This window comes from Nothobranchius furzeri, chromosome 18 (genome assembly GCF_043380555.1).
Source record: "Nothobranchius furzeri strain GRZ-AD chromosome 18, NfurGRZ-RIMD1, whole genome shotgun sequence".
NCBI classification, from domain to species: Eukaryota; Metazoa; Chordata; class Actinopteri; order Cyprinodontiformes; family Nothobranchiidae; genus Nothobranchius; species Nothobranchius furzeri.
Genome location: NC_091758.1, coordinates 11,854,715 through 11,868,362, shown reverse-complemented (window position 1 = coordinate 11,868,362; position 13,648 = coordinate 11,854,715). Strand labels below are relative to the sequence as shown.

At 46.3% G+C, this 13,648-nt stretch overlaps 1 protein-coding gene across 1 annotated transcript; it reads right to left on the bottom strand.

The window, feature by feature from the left end:
• Positions 1-2,025: 2,025 nt before the first annotated feature.
• Positions 2,026-4,249, bottom strand: hspb9 (heat shock protein, alpha-crystallin-related, 9). The gene is made up of 2 exons (XM_015942293.3): positions 3,586-4,249; positions 2,026-3,474 (listed from the first exon to the last, which is right to left on the bottom strand). The coding sequence occupies exons 1-2, from the start codon at positions 3,807-3,809 to the stop codon at positions 3,033-3,035; spliced, it is 666 nt and encodes a 221-aa protein (XP_015797779.3). The 5' UTR covers positions 3,810-4,249; the 3' UTR covers positions 2,026-3,032.
• Positions 4,250-13,648: the final 9,399 nt, after the last annotated feature.

The following is a 13,648-nucleotide window of genomic DNA, read 5'->3' as shown; positions in this document are numbered from 1 at the left end:
GAAAGAATTGGTGGCATTAGGATACATTGCATGTGTGAAAATGATGTTGTTTTAGCATGACGAGCTTTGCCGTTTTGCGAAATCTGTCCCTCCAGTGTGAGAGTAGCAGCTGAGTCCGGTGACCCAGCCAGGGAATAAAAATTGATAGAGACACTGACTTTTTATAGTGGTTTAGCTTTTTTTATTCAGCTCCAGTGTAAAGGTAAACATTGTTATCACATAATTCTGTAAATCCAGCAGGGTGAACTCTGATGAAGTCAGTAAGTTGATGAAATCAGTGACTACAGCATCAGGTAGTTCACTCTACCCTTTATGAATGCGACTCTCTGTGAGCTAAGTGAGCGGGGCTAGAACCAGTCAGGCTAAACAACTGCAGTCATGACTGTTGCCCTCTGTTCAATACTGCCATGATTCACTGTTGACGTCCACCATGCTGAGAGTTAAATTTCAAGTCCCCTGAGTCATCACACACTGGTGAAATTTGATCTTTGCATTCAACCTATCGCCTGGCAGAGCGGTGAGCTGCACACGCAGCTGCACTCGGGACCCGTTTAGTGGTTTAACCCCAATCCAACCCTTTAATGCTGAGTGTCAAGCAGAGAGGCATTGGGTCCCATTTTGGAAGTCTTCAGTGTGACCCGACCGTAGATTTGAACCCATGGTTGCCAGTCAGCTCCCTAGTTGGGATGCTGCCCCCGCGACCCGGACCCGGATAAGCGGAGAAAGACGAAGACGAAGGTTCCCAGTCAGGTGGTTCAGAAGGCCTGTGCTCGGCTTCTGACCAAGTCCTCCAAACACACCCACATCACCCCGCTTCTCCTCCAGCTTCACTGGCTGCCAGTCAACTTCAGGGTTCATTTCAAGATCCTGGTTCTGGTCTATAGGGCCTTACATGGACAAGCACCATCTTACATTGGTGATCTTCTCAGTCCCTACAGCACCAGCAGGTTCCTGAGGTCCAGTGACCAAAGCCTACTGGTTGTGCAGCACCAGGCTAAAGACCAAAGGAGACAGATCATCTGCTGCTGTGGCCCCCAGACTCTGGACCTCTCTCCCCCTGAGCCTGAGATCAGTGGACTCAGTGGTCTCCTTTAAAAAACAGCTGAAGACTCACTTGTTCAAAGTGGCTTTTGTATGACCTTCTTCATCACCCTCTCCTTGTTCTGCTCTCCCCACCTATTCCACCTTCCTCAGGATCCACTGATTTCCCTCTTTCCTATTCACTCTCTCTCTTTCTTAACATTTTTAATCACAATTGTCTATTTTTTGCTCATTTTAAATATATTTTTGACCATTTTCTAAATTCTTTTTTATTTTTTTACATTTTTTGTTTTTGTGAAGCGCCTCGTGATTTTTATCTTGAGTGGCGTTATAGAAATGATACTTTCTTCTTCTTCTTCTTCAGTCTCAAGGCAGACACTCATACCACTGGGCCACTGAGCTGGTGGGCCCACTTGATCAGGTGACGTAGGTGTAAAGGGTCAGTCGGGGCTATTAGTAACTAACAACCTGTGAAAATTAGTAGTCAGCTAGCCTGTTACCCACTTCTGATCATATGTGATGGCTTGTTTTATTCAGCATGTTTTGCTGGTTGACCACGGCATAACGTTTTCACGGCTGCAGCCTCACTCTCTTTCTCCTCCGATGGGACACCAGAAAAGCTTTTAAAAATGAAAAGTGATTGAATGGCATTAAAGATGATTAAAATGTATTTATGTAGGGAATTCTGTTGAATTAATCCTTTAAAAAGTGTAACTGTTTTCTCTCTGCCACCTGCTCTCCTTTTCTTCCTAATACCATTAATTCTTTCCTCAGGGCAGGACTTTTTCACTCGTCCGCTGCTCCAACACGCCGGCAAATACAGTTTGTCTGAGGAAAGCAAACACCACTTAGACCTTTAACGCTACTAATTCAGTCACCTACAGGGAGTCAAAGGTAATGTTAAGGCTCCTGTCAGGCCAGCCTCAGCAGCCCTTGTGAACCGAACACTGGCGCCATCATGTGGTCACAAAAGCTCTTTCACAATTTATTGTTCAGTCCTTTTTTATTGTATTCCTTCAAAACGAAATCAATTAAAAAACAACAGAACAACCAAAGCAACAAAAAACAAACTGAATAAAAAGAAGCAGATAGAAGAAAATATCGTATTTGATCAAATCAGCAACATTACATTCATATTCAACCTTTCAGGTTCATTTGATCACCTTTGGGATCTGGATATTTGACGTAACGTTTTACTTTATGTAATTCTCAGAAGGAAAATGGAAATTTTACCTTTAATATAACCTATAAACGACTTCCATCAAACGCGACTCCTAATAATTTTAGCCTTTTGATCTCCATCCCATCCGTTTTTATTGATGCAAGATTCAGAGACAATCTGTTATTTTCAAACCAGTTTAACCCTCTCAGGCTCAAAGTAAGTTTTTACAAAAGGACAAACAACTGAGTCCTTCAGGGGTGCTTCTGGGTTAAAAAATGCTCATGAAATACGTATGTAGAGTAACCAGGTAGGTAGGTTTTAACATTGCACATCTGCAACGCCTGCCTCCAGAGGGTTAACTCTTATCAGCTCATTAGTCATCACTCCAGTCATTTCATTTATATCTGATCCTGAATAAAACATCAGCAAATGGAAGCAGAGCTAATAATAATAATAACAATAATTCATTTTATTTATAATGCGCTTTACATTACAGAAGTAATCTCAAAATGCTACGTTTACTCGCTCATTAATGAAATTGATGTAAAATTACTTTTTCCAGTAATCTACACACTTTAGAAACATTACATAATTAAACAAAAATAAAATCTTAACACAATAATTGTAAACTTTACTTGTGTGTGCGTGCGTGTGTGTGTGTGTGCGCGCGTGTGTGTGCGTGTGTGTGTGTGCGTGTGTGTGTGCGTGCGTGCGTGTGTGTGTGCGTGCGTGTATGTGTGTGTGTGTGTGTGTGTGTGTGTGTGTGTGTGTGTGTGTGTGTGTGTGTGTGTGTGTGTGTGTGTGTGTGTGTGTGTGTTGACGGGGGGCATTAGTCTTTTAGCGCCTCGTCATCTTTGGTGATGGGAAATTCCAATGATGTCCTGTAACGAGTGGGAACCGTATGCTCCTTGTTGATTGGTTGCTTGTTCACCGGGGCATGGATTCGGAGCTGCCCATCGTCCATCAGGCAACAGGAGAGCCTGCACAGATCCAGGTGAGCAGGCAGGTTTATATTCTGCACAAAGCTCATCTGAGCTGAAGCTGAAGAGGAGCAAGAAGCAGAAGAGGAGGAGGAGGAGCAGGACTGGATTTCCTCCTCTCCGGTTTGCTTAATGGCCGTTATCGCCAGGCTCCGCCCATCCAGTTTGACAGTGATGTCATTGGGAGCATAACCGCGAGCGTCTAAAGTGACCAGGAGATCCACCTTTTTGTCGCTGGTGTCCTCATGCTGCTCTGTGCTGTCCGAGTCCAGCTCTCTGTCATCACTCTGCCTGGAAGAATCACAGAAATGGGTCAGAATCAGATCCTGATGCTCTGAGGTCAGAAAAGATCGAACATATTTTCACGTATACTGTGGGTCAGAGCTGAGATTTGGAACGTACCTGGCTAATGTAGAGTGCATGACAGAAAACGGGTTAAATGAGAGCAGCTGGGGGCCATGGAAGAGTTCTCTGCAGAGACTTTCAGCCATCTTGGCTCTTTGGTTGAAGAAGTTCTTCTGTACAGAGGAAAGAGCTTCATGGTGCAGCGGCCACAGCAGTTGCTCCTGGCTGAGGAGAGAGTCCACGTCAAACAGGTTGCTCAGAGCTGCAAACCGGGACGCCATGACCGCACTGCCAAACAGCTCCTACGGTTTGTCTTCCTTTCCTCTGACTGGGAATCTTTAGCCTCCTCCGCTTCCTCAGACTGAATCCTCCTTTGAGACCCTGAGCGGCAGCGCCTTAAATACCTCCGCTGTGACTCCCTGCCTGTTATTTAAACCCCATGAGCTCACTGAGCCTGTCAGCATATGCCAGCGAGGTCAGGCGTGCCCTGTTCTGATCATCAAGACACTGGCCCTTGACTTATGGAGTTTGTGTTAACACCCAAAGATCAGCGCTGACCGTTACACTAAACCGACAAAGTCCACCGAGTAACAACCGATGTAGAAACGATCGCTTTGATGACATCAGAGGACTGCCAAGAGTTATGCAGCAGATCACTGTTTGAACTTGTTGTTGGTTTGAATATAGGACCTGTTTAAAGCAAATGAATGAATGGATGACCCTGTGGACTCACACCTATGTGTCCCCTAAACTCCAGCTCTGTGACGGATAAACTCAGATCTAAACCGAAACCAGAGCCGTCTTCAGCAGGAGCTCAGAAATAGAGCAGCAGAGCAAACGGCGCTTGTCGTGTCTCCGATTACAGTTTGATGTGTGGAGGATGAGCTCAGAGCGCTGATGCTCCTCTCTCTGTGGACACAGGTTTGTCTGAAGCTGCTGGCATTACAAGGAGTCTGCGTCATCTCTGTTTATACTCTTCTTGTCTAAACTGGTTTGAATGGGGCTGATTTACTTCTGACAGTTTAGGGTCAAATCACAGTCTTCACTTCAGTTTGGCAAAGCAGAGAATAAACACTTTTATAGAAGTAAGACCCCTTAATCAGTGTGTGTGTGTGTGTGTGTGTGTGTGTGTGTGTGTGTGTGTGTGTGTGTGTGTGTGTGTGTGTGTGTGTGTGTGTGTGTGTGTGTGTGTGTGTGTGTGTGTGTGGCTAATTAAACTTCTCATTTGTTTTAAGGACGACAAAGCAAAGAAGCGTTTTTATTAAGCTTAGAGGTGAAGAGTGAAGCTGTTTACACACAACCACAGAAGTTCTGCTGTGAAAAGTAGTTTTACATTCAGGGATTTACAGCTGACACGTTTTAATGAAGTAAAAAGTTTGTGTGAAGAATATAATTTTTATCTTCTCGTGTGGATAAATGTAAAAATGTGCTTATTGCCTTTTTGTCACCTGTGGTCTGATTTTCTCTGTAGGACTGCAGGTGTCCAGGGTCAGGAGAGGCTTTACCTGTTGGTCATCCTGGGAGAGAGGCCTTCTACTGTCATCATGTTAATGTTATTTAGCTGTTTGATATTTGAACACGTTTATTAAAACAAATACTAACTGATAACTCTTTCTGGTCATTGATTTTATCACCAGTTTTATCATTACAGATGTTTTTGAACATGTTACATGAACAGAAAATGAAAAGATGGTAAGGAGACAAGATTATTTATAATACTTTAAACTTATTTACAGATCAAAACCAGTATGGACCAGTTATGTACGGTTAAAACAGGATTAACCTGGGTGACTCTTCCTGGATCATTTATTTAAACTGAGTGAGCAGGAAGTCTTTAACAGTGCAGCTGGATCTGCTGCAGGAGGATCCAGACCTGGATGGAGGGCTGGAGCAGACCCGTGGCTGGACGTTTCTGGTCAGAGGAACATCATACAGGACGGTCTGCAGAGAGCTTTGGGACGCTTCCTCTCACTGTCCACTCCATCGTCCATCTACAGGGCCTGCTGGGCTGGCTCAGACGACGGCTGTTACATCTCTGTGAATGACTTGCCTGTTAACAGTAGTGGTGGTCTGCTGGTACCTCCTGCAGGACAGAGCACCACTGACCTCCTCCGCACACATCTTCCTCACACTCATCCTCCAGACCCACAACTTCACCAGCACCGATGCAGATGTGCAGCACAGTGCATGCTGACCTGTAATAGATTTAAAAAATTGTTTGTTTGTTTTTTAAATGAAAAATAAAACATATAACCTGCAGTACACTGGTTCTGTTCAGTTTAAAGAAAAGCAGCAGGGAAAACTACAGAGAATTTACATTTTTAAGACAGATCTAATCATTATTAGGCTTAAGTTGAATAAACAAACTTACATTGAAAACACTTCAATGCTATTTTATTAAAAAGCCAGTTTTTTGAAAACGTTTTACCCTCATTTGATACAAAATAAGTTCTAAGGTCCAATTTACATTAGAAAACATCCGACTGCATTCAACATTTATAATGCATGTGGTTTATATTAATTACCTACATGATAATACTCTGTAGTACTGTGTTGTGTATGTTTAACAAGTTCATTCTGTAGCTTAAAACATACATGAAACCATCTAAAGTTAACATGTAAGTCCTGAAAGCTTCTAGAATAAACAAAGTTACTTTACCTGAAAACGTTTGTGAACAAACGCTGCTGATGGACGTGAAGCTGCTGTAGCTCCTTAATATTCCTGCTCCATTTTCACTAGCTTTAGCATTTTTCCTTTGCGTGTAGCTTCCGCCACGGCTGTGACGGGACCTACGGGCCACCGTAGAGTTGAAGGCTAGACTGTCCGAATTCAGAGCCGCTGACTTCCGCTTTTAGCGGTCTTCAAGGACCCGGTCTTGCTAGACCGGCGAGGACCCGTACTCATAAGCATCCTTCCTGTGGATTCGGACACACCCAGTAAATGCATTTTGTCCTCATGGGCTCCTGTAAAAGGAACCATGATGTCTAATTTGGTGCCGCCCAGAGACTTACACCAGCTCCCATGTACTTAAGACCAGATTTTTATGGTTAGATGTTACAAAGCCGTCCAGTATTTTTCAACAACTGGGCATCATTTCATTCTTTTTCAACAACATTTTGATGGATGTTTCCAGAAATTAATGGTAAAAACTACACATTGTCACTTTAATGTCGCCCAAGGGTTTCCGCAGGGTCTTAAAGAGTCTTAAGAGCATTGAATTTAGGAATTTGGACATAATAGCATAAATAAAGTGATGGAACCAATAATTGAGAACGCAGCGCAGCCTCGGGTAAAAATACTCTTACCACCTGACGTTTTCAGCTTCTGCACTACAGCAGCAATACAACACGGTAAACATAACACAGACCACACAGACCTCCAGCGGAGGAGAAATGCAGAAAAGCTCAGCAGACCACGAGAAAGGGTGACTGACGCCCAGGGACGGACTGGGTCTAAAAAAAAGTCCAGGGCTTTGACTAGGCCTGGCCCAAAGTAATCAGCGAGTGGAAACTTTGCAACAATAATGCTGCATTAAATGGAATATTTACATATATATACAGGGGTGGACTGGGACCAAAATTCGACCCTGGAATTTTTACGAATCGTCGGCCCTCAGTCGGCCCTCCCCATTGGGAGAGCGGTGGGGGTGGGGGGTGTTGCCGCCCGCGGACTTGTCTCTTGGCCGAATGTGAGATCTAATATGGACTGGGACTGTTCTCTTGCCTTCTCAGCCCCACCGTTTTCTTTCCTTTTTTACTTTCAGCTGTGTTTTGCATCGTTTCTTTCTTTCCAACGTCTTTGTCTCCTCTGTCACTTCTTCTCTTTACCTGGCGGCCACAGCCAGTGCAGCTGGCATCCAACCTAGAGGTACACTGCTGCCACCTACAGTACTGGAGTGTGTAACATATTAGTGTGTGTGTGGGGGGGGGGGGGCGCAGTGATGACAGTGTGCGTGAAGAGTAGCTGGCCGGCTCGTCGGATGTCTTGGAGTACCGGCCTTTCTGTGATTCTCCAAAATCCACAGATGGCTAGTCCGCCCCTGCTGACGCCCAGGTTTGGGTGCCAGAACTCTGGGCCTCTTTGAGACTGAGTGAAAACATTTGGTAGGTACCGATATCAGAATAAAAGTATTAAAATGTCCCAATGTGCGACCGAGGCTCACATGACTGAACCCAAGTCACGTTATGAGTGGAGGAGACGCGTCTCCTTTCAACAACACTTCTCTGCAGTTCGCAGATGAAATACTAAAAAATTCTGCGGCTAAATGCACCACCAGCAAGAAGATTTGTGCAGCCAAAATCAGGAATAGCAGCAATTTAACAAAGCACCGAGTCGTGCAGGGCATCATCTTGAGAGCGGAAATATGGAAAGTCTTTGATTGCAAAAAAGTGAACCAGAGTCCATCTCCTTCCAGAACAGTGAAAGGGGGCCTGCCCGCCAGCACAAGAATGCAGCTATAGAGGCCCAAACGCAAGATCATATGTAACATTTGTGGGGATGCACACTTCTAATCAAGAGATCATTTTCTCTGGTGGAGAAGAGTAATTGGCTGCACGTACGTCAGAGTTTTAGCTGGCTAGGCAGATTGAGACATGCGCACACTAGGGCTGCACAGTTCTGGTTAAAATGAGAATCAGGATTTTGCTTAGAAGTGAGATCCCAATTCTCTCATGATTTTTTTTTCCAGAATAAGTGTTTATTGCACTGATTACGTGCACATCAGCTTTATAACAGCTGTTGCTGAACATGAAAACAATAAATGTCTCTCGTCGTCTCTTAACCCTCTGGAGGCAGGTGTTAAAACCTACCTACCTGGTTACTCCACGTACGTATTTCATGAGCATTTTTAACTCAGAAGTACCCCTGAAGCACTTAGTTGTTCATCCTTTTATCAAAACTTATTTTGAGCCTGAGAGGGTTAAGTACACAACTTTTGAATAAGTTAAACGCTGATGAAGAGAGAGGTAGGTAATAGGCATGTTTCTTAAAATGTAAACCACAGTTTTTAACAAAATATAACATTTAAAATGACAACATGATTGTTGTTGACCATGGCAGGACCAGAACGGAGAACACAGTCCTTTTTTATCTAGCCAGCTGCTTAAAATCGTTGTCATTTTGAATTGAGATCACGATTAATTGTGCAGCCCTAGCACGCACCCATGAGAAATGATTCAATGATTTTTGATAATTATTGATTTCTCTGCTGCACAATCACTAAACAGCCCCAGGAAAACAGTGCATGCCATGGTCAACACCTAAGTGGGTGTGGTGTGTGACAAAAGCATCATTCATGTCGTCGTTGTCTTCCTCCGCTTATCCGGGTCCAGGTCGTGGGGGAAGCATCCCAACTAGGGAGCTCCAGACCGTCCTCTCCCCGGCCACCTCCACCAACTCCTCCGGCAGGACCCCAAGGCGTTCTCGGACCAGATTAGAGATGTAACCTCTCCAACGTGTCCTGGGTCGACCCGCAGGCCTCCTGCCGGCAGGACATGCCCGAAACACCTCCACGGGGAGGCGTCCTGGAGGCATCCTGACCAGATGCCCAATCCACCTCAACTGACTCCTTTCGATCCGGAGGAGCAGCGGTTCTACTCCGAGTCCCTCCCGAATGTCCGAGCTCCTCACCCTATCTCTAGGGCTGAGCCCGGCCACCCTATGGAGGAAACTCATTTCGCCCGCTTGTATCCGCGATCTCGTTCTTTCGGTCATTACCCAAAGCTCATGACCATAGGTGAGGATTGGGACGTAGATCGACCGGTAAATCGAGAGACTGGCTTTCTGGCTCAGCTCCCTCTTCACCACGACAGATCGGCTCAGTGTCCGCATCACTGCAGACGCTGAACCAATCCGCCTGTCGATCTTCTGATCCCTCCTACCCTCACTCGTGAATAAGACCCCGAGAAACTTAAACTCCTCCACTTGAGGTAGGACCGCTCTCCCGACCCGGATTTGGCAAGCAACCCTTTTTCGGTCGAGAACCATGTTCTCAGATTTGGAGGTGCTGATCCTCATCCCAGCCGCTTCTCACTCGCAAACCAACCCAGCAAGAGCTGAAGGTCAGAGCTGGATGAAGCTAGGAGGACCACACCATCCGCAAAAGCAGAGACGAGATTCTCCTGCCACCAAACTTGACACACTCCACACCACGGCTGCGCCTGGAAATTCTGTCCATAAAGGTAATGAACAGAACCGGTGACAAAGGGCAGCCCTGGCGGAGTCCAACCCTCACCGGGAACAGGTCTGACTTACTACCGGCTATGCGGACCAAACTCACGCTCCTGAATGAATGGCCCTTAACAGAAAGCCACCCACCCCATACTCCTGGAGCGTCCCCCACAGGGTGCCCCTGGGGACACGGTCATAAGCCTTCTCCAAATCCACAAAGCACATGTGGGTTGGTTGGGCAAACTCCCATGCCCCCTCCATCACCCTTGCAAGGGTATAGAGCTGGTCCACAGTTCCACGGCCAGGACGAAAACCACATTGCTCCTCCTCAATCTGAGATTCAACTATCGATCGGACCCTCCTCTCCAGTACCTTGGAGTAGACCTTTCCAGGGAGGCTGAGGAGTGTGATCCCCCTATAGTTGGAGCACACCCTCAGGTCACCCTTCTTAAAGATGGGGACCACCACCCCGGTCTGCCACTCCCTAGGAACTGCCCCCGATGACCACGCAATGTTGCAGAGACGTGTCAACCACGGCAGCCCTACAACATCCATAGCCTTGAGATACCCAGGTCGAACCTCATCCGCCCCCGGGGCTCCGCCGCTGTGTAGTTGTTTGACTACCTCAGCAACTTCTGCCCCAGAGATTGGACAGTCCATCCCCAGGTCTCCTGGCTCTGGTTCATCCTCGGAATGCATGTAGGTGGGATTGAGGAGCTCCTCAAAGTATTCCTTCCAACGTCCGACTATAGCGCCAGTTGATGTCAGCAGCTCCCCATCCCCACTGTAAACAGTGTGAGCGAGTTGCTGCCTTCCTCTCCTGAGGCGCCGGACAGTTTGCCAGAACCTCTTTGGAGCCGATCGATAGTCTTTCTCCATGGCCTCACCAAACTCCTCCCACGCCCGAGATTTTGCCTCGGCAACTGCCACTGCTGCACCCCGCTTGGCTATTTGGTACCTGTCTGCTGCCTCCGAAGACCCACAGACCAGCCACGCCCTTTTCATGGCTTTCTATAAAATAAGTCTTTGAATCACTCTTAGTCTGACCTCTCAGCTGAGAAAGCTCTGCCAGGGTAGAGTCACCTGGAGCCGAGACCCCGACACAACAGCCTTCAGCCTTCATAGAGATGCACAAACCCAGCCACCGCGTTAAGGTGGTGATTCAGCGGATGGGACTCACTCACTCACTCACTCACTCACTCACTCGCTCGCTCACTCACTCATTCACTCACTCACTCACTCACTCACTCTAGGGCTGGGCAATACATAAAAAATGTGTTATCGAAATGTCTGACTCTTATCGAGATCATTTTGCCATGTCAATAAATTGTATCATTAAAAAAAGAAAATATGTGTGATGGTTGGCAACGTTCATGTCCCTTTAAGAAGCTGTACCGCCTTGAGTCACGTAAAAATGGCCGTGGTTGAGATAAGCCAGTTCCGCGCAGATTAGATCACCGGTGATCGGCGCGCAGTGCATGCCGGTTAGATTTGTGTCCGACTTGCTCTTACACCATGCCTACGTAGGCATCGTGAGATCAAGGCGGCAGCAGATTTTGGAGCAAAATTCTGCAGTTGTTCTCCACCGGCTGAAAAACCTAGGGCGTGATGGGAAACGCCTGGCTCTCACCTGATCTAAGATCTGATTGGTTCCCATCTTGATCCAGGTTTAACTACCTGATATGAAGTGGTCGCTGCGTACTGAAAAACTTTTGCTCCCGGGATCCCACAGTTTCATTTTAGCCCGGTCACTAGCGCGTTTTATTGCAATGATCCAATGTTTGCTGTGTTCAGGATCTCGGGGAATTCGGCTCTTCCCTCATCTTGTCCGCGTCTGTTATGGCATCCTGGGGTTTCTAGTTTGGGTTTTCTGAAAATAACAATAGCCTAACTGCGGGCAACTGCCTGCCAAGATGGTGCCAGTTGATTTGAACTGTTGCATGCCGGGAGAAGTGGCGTCAACTCACGGAGCTCTTTGCAGGCCATGTGAGAAACGTGTTTTGTCTTCTTTTGCCACGTTTCCTGTGAGCACACTAAAACTACAGCTGATAACCTTTACTTTTTACAACAGTCATGCCTTCATGTGCACATGTCTACAACATATGATATCCACAAGCATGTGAGGATGTGTTTCGGTTGCTAACAGGCACCAGAATTAAAATAAAAAATTAAACTATGAACTCTAACGCGATATCTTCACCCATCGTCACCCGCGAGCTACACATGTAGGCAAATCTGTCCGACTTAAACGCCGGCTTTCAGCCACTCCCCCTGCTGCGTCCGTCTGCTCTCGTCTCTTTTCCAGGCGAGGCGCGGCTCAACTCGAACACGGCCATTGACTCAGCGTAATACATGTGACACCTTTTGTTTCTGCGTGTGCCTGTAGCTATCGTCCATGTATCGTTATCTAGGTGACATCCTCTTTATACCGTTATTATGACTTTGGGTGATATCGCCCAGCCCTAACTCACTCACTCACGCATTCACTCACTCACTCACTCACTCACTCACTCACTCACTCACTCACTCACAGCCAGAGACGTGTGGGGGGAACCGGAGCACCCGGAGAAAACCCACGCATACATGAGGGAGAAAATGCTAACTTCACATGGAAAGGATTTGAACCGGTGACCTCGCTGTGAAGCTAAACTTTCTACATCGTCTCCAACATGCAGCCCCGTTTTTTTCCTCTGGCTGTGTGTGTTGGGGGGGTTCAACCAGTCACGTGATCTGTTTATGACGTGGTTTTGTGTTTCCGTCGACACGCCGGAGTCATAAACTTTTTAAAGCGTCTCCACATAGAAACACTCTTCTGGTGTCTGACTGTCTGTGGACGGTCCTCTTTAGGTGGACAGTCGTCATCATGGAGACTTACAGACCCAACCAGTTCTGACTCGTGACAGATTTCAGTCGGAGGACAAGTGTCTGTGTCCGTCTGACAATTCTGAGTAGGATCTGTCTCCAGACTCTCCACAGGTGTGTGTGGGTCTGGTGAACTCCCTTCAGAAGCAGCCTGGAGCTCAGAGCAGAGACGGTCTTGCAGCTGCAGTCTCAGGGCTTCAAACTCTTCTTCATGCTGCTCATTAATTCTGAGTTTCTCCAGCTGAAGGTTTTTGATTGCCCCATAGAGTCTGGTCTCTGTGTCCTCCATAGTCTGCAACTTGCTCATGAGATCTCCGTTCTTCTTCTGCAGATCTCCAATTTCTTTTTCTAAACTCTGATGAACTGAGTCTTTGTTGTGACTGTTCTGTAGTTCTTGCTCTAACTGCAGGCGCTGCTGGTTTAAACGTTCCTGCAGATCTTCACAGAGACTTTCCTTTTTCTGCAGCTCATTCTCTAAAGTCTGCAGTCTGTTCAGTCTGGTTTCTGCGACATCCTGATAATAATCCAGTCCCTGCTCTAATTCATTAATTTCTATCAGTAAATTGTCCTTACTGATGTCTTTTTTCTGCTGTTTTTTCTCTAACTGGACTCTCAGCTGCTTTTCTTTGTTAAAACATTCTTCCAGTTTTACACAGAGAGAAGATTTCTCCTCCAGCTGTGCAGACACCTCATCCAACTGCTTCTTCATGGAGTAAAAATTCTCCATCTTGGCTTTAAGATCTGTGTTTTCTTTCTCTAATTCTCCAATTTGCTTCCTGAAGTGCTGATTGTTTAAATCTTTGTAGAAACTGTTCTTCTGTTCGTCTTCTAGCTGGCGCCTGAGGTCGGCCTGGTCCTCTAAACGCTTTTGGAGATCTGCACAGACGCCTTCCTTTATCTGCAGCTGAATTTCTAAAGCCATAATTCTTTTGTGCTGGGTTTCTGGGGTTTCTGCCTCACTTTGATGGAAACCCAGTCTCTCTTCCAGTTTACTGATTTCTTTCTTTAAGTTCTCGTTACTTATGTCTTTCTCCTGAATCTTCTGTCTTTGGTGGGCTCTGATCTGAGATTCCTGTTTTAAACGCTTCT

What these genes read in the sequence shown, in the direction of transcription:
- hspb9 (XM_015942293.3), bottom strand. Translation starts at nt 3,809, where the DNA reads ATGGCGTCCCGGTTTGCAGCTCTGAGCAACCTGTTTGACGTGGACTCT. An exon ending in ATGCACTCTACATTAGCCAG is followed by an intron (nt 3,475 to 3,585) that starts GTACGTTCCAAA and finishes TGATTCTTCCAG; the next exon opens with GCAGAGTGATGACAGAGAGC.